Source organism: Danio aesculapii, chromosome 9 (assembly GCF_903798145.1).
Source record: "Danio aesculapii chromosome 9, fDanAes4.1, whole genome shotgun sequence".
Classification (NCBI taxonomy): Eukaryota; Metazoa; Chordata; class Actinopteri; order Cypriniformes; family Danionidae; genus Danio; species Danio aesculapii.
Window position 1 is genome coordinate 33,320,180 of NC_079443.1, and position 16,643 is coordinate 33,336,822.

A 16,643-nucleotide genomic window follows, 5' to 3' on the forward strand; every position below is an offset into this window, starting at 1 on the left:
ATAAAATCAGTCATTTTTATTCTATAGTGAGACACCTCTTATCCTTTTAATTAGCATAATTTCTTTTGGGTTGTGCAGGTTAATTAACAGAATTTCTACAAAAAATGTTGTATACTGTAAACTCGTATCCTTTTGGTCACATCCATAACGCATCTTTATTTTCATCATCTAAAATATATAAAAATGTTTACAGATTGATATTTTTCTGTTACTAACTAACTCTGTGGTTAGTTTTTTTTGGAAAATATGAACAGATGTTTTAATATAATGTGAACATGTACTGTCTATCTGAATTTATGTTTCGAGTTTTTACTGCTAATGTTACATCAATAACGCTGGAATATTGCTCATGTAACATAATTCAGTGGCATTCTGCAATGGTTAGAAACTGCTTTATTTCGTGAAAAAAACATCAGTTTACCTGAATCATTAAATACCTAAAAGTATTGATGAAATTAATTAAAATTGCTTGAAAATGTGCACATATTTGTGCATAACTATTGTAAAAAAGAGATTAAAACTTTTGAGTATGCAACCTAGTCTTTTTTGGGGTGATTTTTTTCTTATTTTAGTTAGCGAAAACTATGTTTTTTTAACTCTCCAAAATGGAAAAAGACTGACTGTGGGGAAAAAAATTAACCATTATGGTTTTGGCTGATTTTTATTTTGATATGGTTTTTAAATATTGCATGATTTGACGGACAGAATGTTTTAATTGCAGTTACAATTTAGCAGCAGAACACAAGGACAATTTTACTTGTGCACATTACAGCAACTGTTTCAGCGGAGTCAGTGGAGATGATGAACTTTCAGAAAAGCTTGAAAACTTAAACGTGGATGGAGTCAAAAACTATAGAATACACAAGACATGTCACTCGTAGTTTTGAATGGGGAAAAGTATAATGGTCAATATGGCGAACGAAGCTCCGCCTTTTGTTCTAGTACAGGAGCCAATCAGTGATTGCTATAGACTGACAAGTCTCCGGGACTCGTCTTTACCAGACATAAGCGGCTTTACCAGATGTAAATTTCTGCTTCAAAATTCAAATGTGATTCAAATGTTTAGAAATGAAACTAAAGAGACAGTTGTTGTTTAATTTTATTGTTGACTCATAATATGACAGTTAATGGTAAGCTTGGCAAGCAATTTTGGAGAATTTGATGTTTCCCCATTCAAACAGAATGCCCGATCGGCATTTTAAAGCTTGCCACCGAGTGAAATGACTTGCCTCAAAGGGACTTTGACAGAGTTTTTATTTGTTTGCTTGCTTGTTTTAAACAAAAAACACCCTTTTCAAAGTATGCAGATCAGTGTACACACAGCCTAGGTAGCCAACATCAAGGCCGCTCACTGGATGTTAGAACAGAGCCCATGTTAAGGTTTCTGTGAGCGACTACCGTTCAGATTTCTTCTCTTCCTCCAGTCTGGAGCCTCTGACAGGAGATCACCCTAACGTCTCTCTCTCCTCTCCCCATCCCCCAAACACACTTCCTGTGTCCACAAAGAGCTGCTGTTCACAGGGAACACTGGCCCAATGCCACACACACTCAGACTCACAAACACAACATTCCACCACACATACACACAAACAAACACACGCAAACATTCAGACTTTCAGTTCCCACACTGACGAAGCAAACTTTACATCTCTAAGACCAAACACATTTTCACTCAAAACTGGTAAACTGGTCACGAACTACTTTTTTGGCTCATCTGAGTCTCATTTGACAGCTACCTGCAGTGTCTGTGGCAAATAAAGGGGCTTTGACAGGCAAGTATGCATGTCTGTCCTTCACACCTGAGCTTTAAAGATGCACAATAGACACAACGGCTCCCAAAGGACAAACAAAGTGGCTTCTTTTTAGAGATACAGACCCTGAAATGGGCTGCAATTTGTCCAAAACCATTGAACCCCCTCCTCCTGTGAGCTCTCACAAACACAGAGGCCTCTGTTCTCCTTGGAGACTTTGAGGCAGACTGTGTGTGTATGTGTTGTTTATGAAAAGAGAATCAGCAGAACGGGTGAATAAAAGCAAAACGGGATGAGCGACGAAGTAAAAAAACTTAAGTGTCTTAAAGTGTAAAGGTAACTGAGGGATTGTGAAAAACGGATGGACTACAAGAGAAAGAGGAGGCAGAGTGAAAGAATTTATGGGATGTTTTAATACCCAGAAAGCGTTTAGGGGGGAAAAAAAAGATGTCTTTTGTATGAAGTAGACTTACCAGTTGAGAGTATGAAGAAAATGTGGCATACTGTCAATTAGGGTTTCACGGTTTACAGATGCTATGGTAGTATCGTGATACTATGGCTCCAAAATACTGTCGGTGCCACTGTAGTTTGTAAATGGTAGTACCATCATTAACGGTCTATCTACAATAAATAATGTTGCATGCGGAAAGTCACTAAAATGCACATGTTTGTGCAACAATAAACCATTTTATTTCAATAGTCTGTGGAGTCCTCTAAGGGGCCGATCACACCAAACGTGATTTTAGCTTTGAGAGGTGTTTTGAATGAATTTTTTTAATGATTTACAGACAGCAGTGAGCATTTTGGGGGTTGCTTATGTGCCCTGTGCGCGTTTTAATCGCCTGCTGCGCCTCGCATTGCCCTCGCGCACAGTGTGCTCACAGTTGAAAAAAAGTCAACTCTGAGCGAGAAAAACGTGTTACGTCACTTTTACATTCTCCAATCAAACGAAAGCATAGGTGGAGTTTCCATTGAGGTGCCTGCAGTGTTTGTGTCAACAACGGAGACGTTTGTAATGGAGGAGAGACTTGTGGTTGCTGTTTTGAGTTATCCAGAGTTATATGACTTTATTTGACATATCTCGAGTATCACAATATTTTTAAATATTATAATTATATTAATATCAACAGCAACACTCTCGCACAATACCCAGCTGATTCAGTCGTTGCCTAGCAGCATGAAAAAAGAAAGAAGCGTGGTGTGTTTTATTTATGTCAACAAAAAAGACAGTGCGCCTTGCGTTTTTTGAATGTAAATGCGCATTCCGTGCGATTGGCCCCTAATGTTGCATGTTTTCTGACATTTCAAATGCACACCTGAATCGGTTCGTCTCTGCTCCTGTCAATAGGATTTACTAGCTACAACAACTGCGACAATCTCTTTAAAAGAACGACTCACAAAAAGACATTTTGAAATTACTTTGATTGTTACCTGATAAGACTGAAAAACAAACAAATAAAAAAAAACAATAGATGAAAAACCCAAAATAGCATCAGGAAACATTTCAGACAATTCTCTTTATAATTTGAGTTATGAATTACAGTATCGCAATGCTATTTGGTATTGTGATACTTCAGCTGGCATAGTATCGTAACATGAATAAATGGTATCGCGACAACCTCACTGGCAATATATGCTGTACTGAAATGTTGTGTTTCTTTTTCTTTTTTTAAAGTAAATAAAATAAAGAAAAATAGCTCCCATCAAAAAAATTTTTTACAATGAAACACATTATTTTCAGTCCTAAAAACGTCTTTCATAATGCAAAACACTGTTTGTATTTTTTTATTTCGCAGATTGTCGAATGGCTTTATGGTGACATCAGATCCAATGGATGACCTTTAACAAACTGCATAATCAGAGCAATCGTTCCCTGAAATCTTCTTTAATATAGCTAGCAGTTATTTTAACATGCAAGAGTTTCATTTTTATCTTTTATGTTTATTTAACAATGTTATCCATTAAATAAGTGTAGTGGTCCTACAGTCTGGACCACTACACGCAAGGATAATTTAGAAGTTATTTCATCCATATTTTGACTTTTTTTTTCCCATAAAAGATAACTGTAATATTAGGGTAAACACTTAGATTGCATTTAATGTGTTAGCTCGCTTAAAATCACACTGAGTGGAGATTAAAAAAATGATTAATTAAAAATAAAAGAATAAAACCAGCAAGGGACAATAGTTTTAGTTAAAATGTACTAAAATGCAATCTTGAATAGCTTGAATATGTATAAATTAACCACAACTTTGGATTAAACTATTCCTTTATTATACTGTATATAAAACACTTTATTTTACTAAATTTCTACACCAAAACAGGCTGTTGTGTCGTGTCTTGTCAGAAAATCATTTTAATATTCACAAATCCACCAGCATGCCAGCATGAGATTAATGAAAAAAAAGAGATTACATCAACATACCTCCAGATGGAGAAAGTAGGTTTGTTCGATACTATCAAATTGAATCAAATCTTTCCAATTCAATGCTCTGACAATTATATCTGACTCCAATTCAATGCTCAACAGTTCATCCAAAAATAAAAATGGTCCCGATATATTCAGCTTCACTCAGGCACAACTAATTCTCACTGAAAATAAGAAAACGAATGAAGGTCTGTCTTATAGAGATACAGAGGGTCAGGTGGTGGTCCAATCGAGAAGCTGAACTGAAGCTAATCCCCATTTTCCACACGACAGCAGTGAATCTGATCCAAGGTAAAGATTAAGGCCGCACACTGTAATTCGGTCTCCTGCATCTGCAACAAAAACATCTGGCTTTCTACAACCAAAGGCCCAAATTAAAGAGCTAGTGCACCCAAAAATGAATATTCTGTCATTATTTAACCTTTACTTGCTCAAAACCTACTTGAGATTGTTGAACACGAAAGAAGATATTTTGAAGAATGCTGGTAGCTGGCATCCATTGATTCCATGGCAATTGTATTAATTTGAGCTAAAGGGAGCGAGAATTCTTCAAAATAGGGCTGCACAATATATCATTTCAGCATCGATATCACAACGATGATATCATCAACATGAGCCACAGTTGCAAAGTGTAACCAATAATAGAGTAAAAATCTATCGTTTGCCTGTGTTTTAAAGGCCTGTGATTGTGTGAGGATTTCAGGAGAGTTTAAAGCACTACTTTTAAGACAAAAATTGTAAAGCACCGTTTATTTCACTTATATCTTTGATCTGTTATATTTATAAATGTTGAAATTAGATTTTTAAATGTTATGCAAATGTTATGCAAATGTGATTAACAGAACAAAGAATCTCTCATGAAGGTTAAAAAAAAAATAAAAAATAAAAAATCACAAGAAAGAGACTAAATGATGATGAGGTCATTTTATTTTGGGGTGAACTATGCCTTTAAGGATCACATAAATTGTCATAAAGTAATTATTTTAATTCATAAATGTGAGCGGCACGGTGGTGCAGTGGGTAGCACTGTCGCCTCACAGCAAGAAGGTTGCTGGTTTGAGTCTCGACTGGGTTAGTTGTCATTTCTGTGTGGAGTTTGCATGTTCTCCTCATGTTGGCATGGGTTTCCTCAGGGTGTCCCTGTTTCCCCCACAGTCCAAAGACATGCGCTAGGTGAATTGGGTTTGCTAAAATTGTCCGTAGTGTATGTGTGTGAATGAGTGTGTATGGGTTGTTGGTTGGGTTGCAGCTGGAAGGGCATCCACTGTATAAAACATATGCTGGATAAGTTGGTGGTTCATTCCGCTGTGGTGACCCCTGATTAATAAAGGGACCAAGCTGAAAAGTAAATGAATGAATGAATGAATTTCTAAAGGTTTTGGGGTTTTAATTTCAATAAATGCCATTTTTGGAACTAAAAACAGCATTTTTAAAGTAAATTCTGTGATACAAATCTATGACTATTAAAAACATTCCTCTCATTCAGATGATACCAAGTATTAAAGTGAGCTACAAATATATTATATCAAACTATGAACCTTCCGAATTCCAAGGTAATAAACTTTTTTTTCTTGAACTCTTGAGTATACTGATGAACATTCTCTAGCTTTGCAAATATTCTTTTACAACGCACACACAAACACAATTATTTAGTTATTTTATTAAATAATCTAATTGTGGATTAGATTACTACAACTTTTCAAAGTAAGAAAAAATGGTTTGACCTGATGAACTGAATTGAGATAAATCAATGAGAGGTTTAAAGCACACAAAAGTTATGGCATTTCTGTAAAAACCCTCTTTTAGAAAGTATTGTGCCTGTTCTGACATGAGATGCAGGACAAAACAGGCCTGACAGAAGCAAGTATGCAAGCTAACAACAAAGGTTTTTTTTTACAAGCAATGCACTTCATATATCATCATATCACATGTGTCAAGTTGAGGTTATTGCACATTGCTAAAAAGAACCGAGTTCAGAAGTACAGCAGCCACGTCATCTATTAATCACATAAAACTTTTAGACATTAACTCAGTTGAGGTCTTTTCATAGATTATACTCGCCACGCAGGTAAAGCAAAAAAAAGCACAGTGATGCAGATCTGTCAAAACAATCTGAGCGCTCTGATGATCAGTGTCAGACACCATCGCTTCAGGCATCTGTAAACCAGGTGTTCTCGAGAATGAAAGCCTGTAGAACAAAAGGGGAATTAACATTCCACTTCACTTTTCTTTTAAATCTTGGATCACTCCGACACCCACAGACATGTTTATGTTCTGATGAAAAGGTGCAATATCTGACTGAAGACGTGTTGCATTGAAAGTATTTATTTTTCTGTTATTATGTGCACTTGATGCACATTGGCATGATTGGCATTTACCCAAAATAAAAATGTACTCATAACTCATCTGAACTTTTATGATTACTTTTATAAAAGATATTTTGAAGTGTGCAGGAATACAGTAGCCATTGACTGTCAGAGTAGGAAAAACACACACACACACACACACACACACACACACACACACACACACACACACACACATACATACATACATATATACACACACATACATACTCTTCATTTTTTAAATGGGTGGATTTGACATCTAGGCAGGTGGAGACACGTGACCCTGCAGAAATACTCAACCTTCCAAACACTCAAAAATCGCAAAATAAAGATTTTCAATGCGTTTATGACCAACAAGATTTCAATTTTTTAACTTGGATTCTTTAAACTTCAGTATCCTGTTGAAGCATTATCAAGAAGACGTCTAGATGCTCTTTATTCCTTTCTCAGATCAAAAACCTACTCTAAAACAAGTGGCAGTCAGAATAGAATGAGAAGCACTCTGTGATCATCAATAATTTGTCAGGTACATTTTCTGTTAACAAATAGTCAGTCATTTATACAATACAGTAGGACACTCACAACTTACACAAAAACATCATGTCACAGCACATAGTCAGTAAAACATTTTCTTAAAGTGTGACTAAAGTATGTCTAGGCATCTGAGAAGTCTTAAGTCAAGTTACTAGTCCAAAGATAATGCATCTTAAAATATCTTTAGTTTTTAGTAGGGTCATGAAAACAGCCAAAGATGCTGGAATGGCCTTCAAAAAAATGATTAAAACGTACTAATAATTTTCTGACAGGACACCATAAAACAATGCAGAGCAACATTCTAAATATAGGTAAAAAAAACAATGAATATTATTATAATTCTATGACCAATTCCTTCATCTGCTACAAATCTTCTTCAACTAGATGTAGATGTTCTAATGATGTTTAAATTACGGCAACATTTTATTCTGGAATTAATTATTCCTTTATTGTAGCACATTGTGCCCAATATTTTTTGAATGTAATAGATATTTTGCATTAAAACAGAATTTGCACATTTTTTCCAACACCCTGAAATAGTGCCAACACCCTGGCTGACTGAAACGCGGCCTGGACTCTGGGGCATTTATGAGTGGAGTGTCTCAGAAGGCAATATTTCGGTAACTGTTCCAGGTTTTACTTTTGCCCGCTCCCCGTCTGGCTCGAGACACAAACCAGCACCAACTTTCAAACAATCCTTTTCTCCTTCAGGCAAAATAACACAATATCACTACATTATACAACACGGCAACTTTCCATTCCATAAACAATTAATGAAGGGCAGTATTAAGCAGACTGTACATAGTTTATTAAAAGCAAGAATAACAAGACCGTAGCCAGCCTGGTGATTGGAGTAGTTTTTTTTGCTCAAAAAGTGGACGTTTTGCAGCTATTCGACTATTTTTTTTATTAAATTAGGAGGATCAAATACTGCGTTTTAGCAGCGTTTGAAGCACAACTTTTTTTCTTTTTTTTGCCAGATTAGTTTGGCAGATGGTCACACTTTTTGATGTACTAAAAACATTTTCTAAAGATTTAAAATAAAGAAATATGAAAACTACTATTACTACAAATTCATATACATCACAAGGGGTAAAAATAGGAATCTGTAAAGTTAAAACAAAAACTGTGGCCTATTGTCATTTATTAGGCAAATAACAAACTGGCCAAAAGTTTTTGGGCATTTGAATAATAATATTGAGATTTTATTATTATTAATGAATATTATTAATAATATTCATTCACACTCATTAAATAATTGCTTTGTATAGCTTTTATTTTACATTCTTCAGGTGATACAAAACAGACATTTCAGCACATTGTTTGTGTTTTGTATCACCTGAAGAACGTAAAATAAAAACTATACAAAACAATTATTTGATGAGTGTGAATCATGACCTTCTGAATAATATTATTGACTAGATTAACACACCAAAAAAAGTTTTTAAAATACCGCGAGCGCACAGGGCAAACTTCATTACTCATCTGAATGATAAAAAATTAATAACAATGATAATAATGTAGAGCAGTGGTAGGGAACCTATGGCTAGGACCACACGGAATCTGTGCGTGCAGAATTTCGCAGATTTTTAGCCCATCATTAATTCTGTTTATTTACTTGAGTAAATGTATGTAAATCTATATTCATTCAATTATTAAATTAAGTACAGTAATATTATTGACTAATATAAAAATGTTCATCTGATTTATGTACAATTCAGTTTGTAAGGTAATAGTTTTTGTCTTTTAGTAGAGGTATTATATGAGAGACGAAAGTTAAAAAGATATTTTTTATTTCACATATTCAGGTTTTAGTTATGATACCCCCAAAATAATTCTGCAGAAATCCACAGATTTTTACCAAAATTCCACAGAAATAGCAAAAAATATCCGCAGATTCCGACTGGCCCTACCTACTGTATGGCTCGCGAGCCACATGTGGCTCTTTAACCAAAAATACAAGTCTCTTCAGCTGTCTCTCTTCAATAATATTTTACAGTTTTCTATTGAAAATACAATTACAATTCCTTTTTTTCTTGTAAATTCTTTTACAGCAAAATGAATAAAAACTCAGTTTCCAATAAAAGGATGTTTCAACCAATGGATAAACTTGAATTGCAACATCAATAAAAGGCAAACAATTTGCATTTCTATGGTAACCTCGAACACATAAGTTCAAACAACGTCCATGAGTCCTTTCTTCATTGATGGACTTTCTCAACGCGTGATGCTTCATATTTGTTTTTGAGTTGTGAATGGACATAAATTAGGGTTTTTCTTAAGCCTGTATTATTCGTAATAGTAAAATGTGTGTGTATATACACCCCAGTGGAATGGCTCTTTAAAAAAATGCCTTTGCCAAAAAAAAATCAGAAATGGCTCTTCGCTGAAAAAAGGTTCCCGACTCCTGATGTAGTTTCATGATTTTTTTTAGCTTCTCTTGTAAAAAGTACATTAGATAATTCATGGTTAACAACAGCCTAATACGCATTATAAGTAACTTTAATATGGGCTGCCTTTGGTGCTTTACAACGTTTTATTTGTCATTTTTTTATTTAAAGAATAAGGTCCAAAATTTGGAATAAAAGTTACTTCTAAAATGTTTTCTCCATTTAACAACAATACAGTGAAAGTTGCCTTTACTTGCAGGTCTTACTTTAGGTCTTAAAGCCTTTTTTGATGGGTTACTTTGATCATCTATGATAGCATACAGTCAAAATAGGACAAATTAGCTAATGTATGGGACAAACACTGGACCTTTGTCAGTAGGGGGGTGAGTCTTTCTTCTCTCCCCCCTTAAATAGGTTTTAAGGATATTTAAATAGCGGAAACTGTTGCTCAGACTCGGGTGCTTCTGCTGCTGACTGTGACTCCCAGACGTCGTTTATATGGAGGTAACGTAAAACAAAACCTGACCTATTTCCACAGAAGATCAGGCTGTTGCTGGGTAAAACCGTATAAAGCCCTCACACACAAGCCAGGATTCATCATGGCACAAGTTAAAAAAAAAAAAGTGAATATATGGTGCTGGCTCAAATCCCAGTGAGCTACCTACCTAGGGAGTATTCTGGGCACCACCGGCACGTGTTACAGCTAACTAGCCGAGCAATTTACCGAGTTTTGAGACACAGCCAAATTAACAGATAACGTTAGAGCTCCTTTTTCCATTCATTATACTATTGCAAGATTAAAATATGACATGGCTAGTAAGTTTAGGCAAAACATCGACTTCGTTATGGTTTATGTTAGTAAGCTTTCCATAAGTTTGATTATCTTCCTAGTAGTGACTAATGTTAATATTTTTTATTGTGGTAAGAACTGAGAACATAACTGGTCTTTTTTATAACTTAGTTACTTTGGCAGTTGTACGTCATTTAAGATCACACCAACACTTTTGTTTACTTGCAGTAATGATGAGTTACCTTCCAGACTGAAGTCCAGCAGCACATACTCGTACGCGGAGTCTGTTTTGGTCTCGACTTGTGGTCTCTTTAACGTGGAGTAGATTTTCCCCGGGCTGCTGTCCTCCGGGTCCTCCAGTTTCCGTAGTCCACATCCCATTATAGCGGGATCCCCAGCACAGTCGGACTCCTGCTCCTGTGTTTAGTGGCTTTGCTCCATATTCCAACAATTTAATCCTTTGGGAGTGGCGCTGAACCGAGGATGACGTGCCGTGAGTCCGATCCCCTTAAAGAAAACGGCTCAAGTCTAACTAACTGATCAAGCAAAGATCACCAATGCTGTGGCGAGAGGGTACACTATCGGAAACACTTTCAGAAGTTTAGGGAAGGTAAATGACTTCAGATCCACAGTAGAGAACCCAAATCGCATTCACTCTCCCTAAATGGCCGCGGAATAATAAAGCAAAAGTTGTAGCGGGCTGGAAGCGTGCTGAAATTAATGAGGGGGCGCGGCGAGATAGACGAGGAACGGGGTTAATGCTGAATTATTAACCAGGGCGGGACTGCATATTAATGAGGAGGATGGGGCGTGAGTGAGCGAATCATACGTTTTATACGTTTTATAATTAAGGAATTATAAAAGAAAAAATAATAAATGCGCAGGAAACAGATAACATTAGCATACACTGTACAATATATGGACTATATTAATTCAGGTTACTTATTCATGCACTGTGAAAAATTATATGATCAATTATCCTGACAGCATATGTTTTAGGTCATTGTAACCTATTTAACTAAGTTAATAATGGTCTAACTGAATTTTCTAAGTTACACAAGCTGTTTTAAATCAGTTTAATATAATATAAGTTCAATGGACTCACAAGGTTAATTTGATTCAGCTTAAAATTTTAAGGGATCCAGGATTTTTTTTACAATTCAATTCAATTCATGTTTATTTAAATGCGGCTTTTCTCAATGTAGATTGTGTCAAAGCAGCTTAACAGTTCTAGTAAAGTCCAGATTTCTGAGTTGAAGTTCAGTTAAATTTTGTTCAGTGTGGTTTAAGTTTCATTTGCTTATGGTTGTGAATTGCATTATGAAATTGATCTCTGCTCTGAATGAATGTTGAATTGAATGAAAATTCAACCTTGCAGTTTAACAATTTCTGTTTTCTACCCATTTTAGCAGTTTGAAACCATACACTGTACATGAAATAAATAGTCTAATATAAACAGAATTAAGTCTCTAATATAACAGAAACACTGTTGGCAGGTTAATCATTGCTTCAAACTATTAAAAATAGTAATAAAAGAAACTTTTTAAAACTTTTCAACATCAAAATTTGTTGTAGAAAAGATCCCATAATGCAATTCAAAACCATTCCTAATTTTGGCAACCAACTCAATATCTTTCATTTATCATAAATGAACATTTTACATATGGAGATTCAATCCAGTCCAATTCATCTTAATTTCTATAGTGCTTTTACAATGTAGGCTGTGTAAAAGCAGCTTAACATAGAAGTTCTAGTAAAATGAAATTGTGTCAGTTCAGTTTTCAGCGTTGAAGCTTAGTTTAGTTTAGTTGAGTGGTTTAAATTTCACTGCTGGAAGTCCAAACACTGAAGAGCAAATCTATCGACGTGCAGCTCCACAAGTCCCAAACCAACTAAGCCAGTGGCGAGGAACAAATTTCACAGATTGACAAAAGTGAAGGAAAAAACCTGGAGAGAAGCCAGGCTCAGTTGGGCGCAACCATTGTCCTCTGGTGCAGAGCTGCAGTCTAGGCGCCAGATGCTGAAGAACATTCATCGTGGAGTAGCTGCAGGTGTGAGTATGTCATCAGCAGCTGTACAGGCTGCCCACAAGATCAATGCGGAGACTCGTCTGTCACTGGGGTCTTTAAGGAATCAGTCTCATGCTCTCCACTCCGCCATGAGCGCCAGAGAATCTGCTCAGGATACAGCCTGGTCCAAGATTATGGAGACCTCTAGAAGTCCTCTGTGATTGGCATCACCTCTTTGTATGTGTTGTCCTTGATGGTAGGCATCATCTCTTTACAGATCTTGGATCACATCAATGGCCCTGCAAAATCTCTAGAGACCTCAGGATGAGTATCCCCAGGTGGAAATAGAAAACAAAGAAAATAATGAGTGTAGCTGCTGTTCATAGTGTATTCAAACAAACAATAATAGATAAACAGAGAATGAAAAAAGACAAAACTGGGGTTTTATAATTATTATAAATTTAAATAATATTACAATTGCTTTATTAATGAATGGGATGTAATAATATATATTTCCTCCCCAACCATATTATTACTAATTTTAAAATTAATTTGTAAAGAATCCTGGAGCAGATGGCTTTTTGGTCACTTTCTGCTACTTTGTAAATCGGGAACGGAAATACTATAAAGTGATTTGAAACCACTTTGAGTAAAGGCTGTAACATCTGTTCAAACCAAGTGGTAAGCTAAATTTGTGCTTGAGGAGCTGAGTAGAAAATTGCATATGTGCACAAGAGCAAGAATGTATTTTTAAAGATTAACATCTAAAATTCTCAACTTTGTTTCCCTCATTTAATCGATTTCAAAGGAGTTATATCTCCTTTAAACCAGCAACACAACCAGTGATCAGATTTTTGGGGTTTCTTTAAAGTGTCATTGTATTTTATGTTCATGGCTTTTCAATTACTTTGAAGTCTACAGTCTTGTGGGAGTGAGATATTGTGTCATATGTGGGCTTTAATGTTTACAGGGCATCTGGATCTTGTTTGTACGTTTTAGTAGCACACAACTAAAGAAAAACTCAAATAGCAGCTTTTCTCTTGAATAAGCAATTACTGCATTTTGTTCATAAATCAGAACAAAAGAGAGAGAAGGAAGGAAGAAGGCCTCCGAATAGGGGGAGCAGAGGAAAACCGACAGACACAAGTCAAATCCATCAATGTGTGTATTATGTGGCTCTATTTTTACACACTTGTGTGTGAGTCAGTCTTCACCCAGGCTAAAGCGGAACAGAACAAAACAAAACACAAATCTACCAAAGTAGCTCGCTACTGTACCACCTGTCAACCCTACAGCTGCAAACAATGCCCACCTGCTGGCTGTGGGCATTACAGCGAACAACAGTCGCATTAACCAGCGGCATATTTTTGAAAGCACCTCATTCTAGTGGCTTTGTTTCACTTTATTGTTTTGGCTCATAGTACAATAGTTATGATTAGGGATTAGTTTCCATAGTGTTCAAAAATCGATTCTTCGAAAACAGCTTTGTGTTAGATTTCCTGTAATTCTTTTTAGATTATGTGGCCTTGGGTTGCCCTGCAAGCCAGCAGACATCTGATGCAAATAAACTGGGAAAATAAACAGGCTCATTGGACATACATGCATTTTTCGCTAATCCTGAAATACATTTCTTCGGGTATTTTTCATCACATGTTTCAGATGACAGATCCACTAGAGGGTGCTGTCGAAATTTTAGCAGATCAAAAATAGGCAACTGAAATATGTTTTGTTGTAGTTTTCAGATACACGTACATGTGGTGAGAAGGTAGAGCTTGTCATAGATCACCAGTGACTAAACCCTTCATTTAACCCAACAAATAGTGTCAACCCAGGCTCATTCTGAAAACGTACCGCTATATACATTTCTGGAGAGCGCCAAATGCGTCCCAGGAGCTATTTTTTTTTTCTTTTTTTAGCTTTGTTTTCGCAGATCCACCAGAGGCCGCTGTGTATGCTTTTTCAGATCTGAAATTTCTCTCACGAGTGCCATTTGCACCTGCTGTTTTCGAATAAATCCACCAGAGGCCGCTGTTGACTGACTGATTGACCGATCAACTGACCCACCCTCCTCATTCCCTAAGCCCAACCAATAGTGTTTTCAAAAGCACTGATTAACCCACCCACCCCCTTCCCTAAACCCAACCAACAGTTTTAAAAAGCAATCCAGAAAAAGAAAAGCCCTCGGGTGATTTATACCACGTTTTTAGATTTTACAACATTTTCACCCTGTTATTTACTTGTTAATGAAATTTTTTGGCTACTGTTTTTGTCTTACCCCCTTTCTGGAACCTTTCTTCGTCAGACTCAAACCCGACTTTGTGGTCAACTAGTGGACCCCGAGCTAGTGGACAAACTTGTAACAGCGGGAAAGCCGTCCATACGGAGGTAAGTGGTCAGCTGGTAAGCGCGAAAAGGAACGGTGTCACACCACCCCGTAGCATTCGTTTTAATGATGAAATGCAGCCATATGTACATAATTCGCAATCTCCAGAAATGTATATAGGGCTACGTTTTCAGTGTTTTCAACAGAAAAGTAAGCAAAGTGCTCTGCGACCATGTTGTTTTACCTTGATTTTACATTGCTTTTATCTGAAATATGGGAATGAATTATGTTTTATGTATGTTTCAGACACACGTTCTTCAGTACATGAGATGAGAAGGTAGAGCTTGTCATAGATCACCAGTGACTAATCCCTTCATTGAACCCAGCAAATAGTGTTTTCAACAGAAAAGTAAGCAAAGTGCACTGCGACCATGTTGTTTTACCTTGATTTTACATTGTTTTTATCTAGTTTGTGGAACCGTGATTTATTGAACTCGAGTTCTTTGCATCACAAGTACAGAACTCTTCCCAAGCAAACTGACCAAAACAGGAAAGACGAACATATTCCAATTATAGACACTTAATGTGTTTTGTTTTGTGCAAAGAACTGCATAAAAATAATCCTTTAGTCATCAGTAATATGGCCCTGTAAACATCATTATTGTGAAATGAACAAAAGCTGTTGGTGTCATACGGCACTGATTTTACCAGTGCAGTCAAATTTAAGTGTGTTTAAAAAAATGTAGACTGAAGCACATATTTCCAATGAGCCTGTGGTGCAAAATATGGATAGTTTTTGGCAATGACAGCATCCACATTTTATGTATCATGCCAGCCTCAGAATCACCAGCCTGACCGCATGTGCCTGTAAGTCAGTGCTCTGAAATAAAGCAAGTCTGGGTCGTAGACCGGAAACCACTGTCATTCTGAGACCACACCCAGAGGACACTGGGAAGGAAACCCATGCCTTCTTTAAACACAGCGGAGGAAGGAAACAAACATACAGTAAGCAGTTAAACCAGTGCAAACCTTTAATGCAATAAAGCCCCTGCAAACACACATTCACTGTTTAACTTTAAACTGTTCATCCGGTGATCATGTCTTCATATTTTGATGCCAAAATGATTAAATACATCTCCATCTGTAATCCTCTTCATCCAATCATGAGCTCTAGCGAATTAAATCTCATTCTCCCCATGTTGCCGTGGGTTTCCTCTGGGTGCTCCGGTTTCCCCCACAGTCCAAAGACATGCGCTATAGGTGAATTTGGTTAGCTAAATTGTCCGTAGTGTATGTGTGTGAATGAGTGTGTATGGGTGTTTCCCAGTGATGGGTTGTAGCTGGAAGGACATCCGCTGTGTAAAACATATGCTGGATAAATTGGCGGTTCATTCCGCTGTGGCGACCTCTGATTAATAAAGGGACCAAGCCGAAAAAAAAAGAATGAATTATGATATTAATTATGATTTAATGAAAACTTAAAGGGATAGTACACCCAGAAATGAAAACGTACTCACATTATGAGTTTATTTCTTCTGTTGAACACTAACAAGATGCTGGGGGGAAAAAAGCAGCCACTGACATTTCAATACTATAGAAGTCTATGGTTGTATTTTTCTCAAGCATTCTTCAGAATATCTTCCTCTGTGTTCAGAGAAAAAAGTTTGAGACAAGAGGATGTTTAGTAAATATGGCAGGATTTGTATTTGGGTGAACTATCCCTTTAAATACAACTTTGAAACACTGACTTTGTTTAAACCTGGTAGTTGAATGTGCTTTTGTTAGTCCAATCACAAGTAAATGGACAACGGTAAATCCAGGTTAAACGGGGTCTAAAATTTTTTGAGATTGTTTACTTTCAAATTGAAAATGAACAAGGCTGGATTGCTTTTTTAATGCAAATGAAACTGAACAAAATCCACTGTATACACATCTGAACTAATAGAAACAGTAATCTGTCTTGTACTGTATGTCCACTTGTGACTTATTCACTTAAAATGTTAATGCAAATTGGTAACAGAGCCACAATGTTGTAATCAGTCAGAAATGAGCTGATGGGGCAAAAACACA

At 36.5% G+C, this 16,643-nt stretch overlaps 1 protein-coding gene across 1 annotated transcript in view; it reads right to left on the reverse strand.

Moving 5' to 3' along the window:
• rftn2 (raftlin family member 2) overlaps positions 1–10,962 on the reverse strand; it is a 28,951-nt gene extending 17,989 nt beyond the window's left edge. Inside the window, exon 1 of the mRNA XM_056465495.1 lies at positions 10,484–10,962. Within this exon, the coding sequence (XP_056321470.1) occupies positions 10,484–10,622 (139 nt within the window). The 5' untranslated portion in view covers positions 10,623–10,962. The remainder of the gene's footprint in view (positions 1–10,483) is intronic.
• Between the last annotated feature and the right edge of the window lie 5,681 nt (positions 10,963–16,643).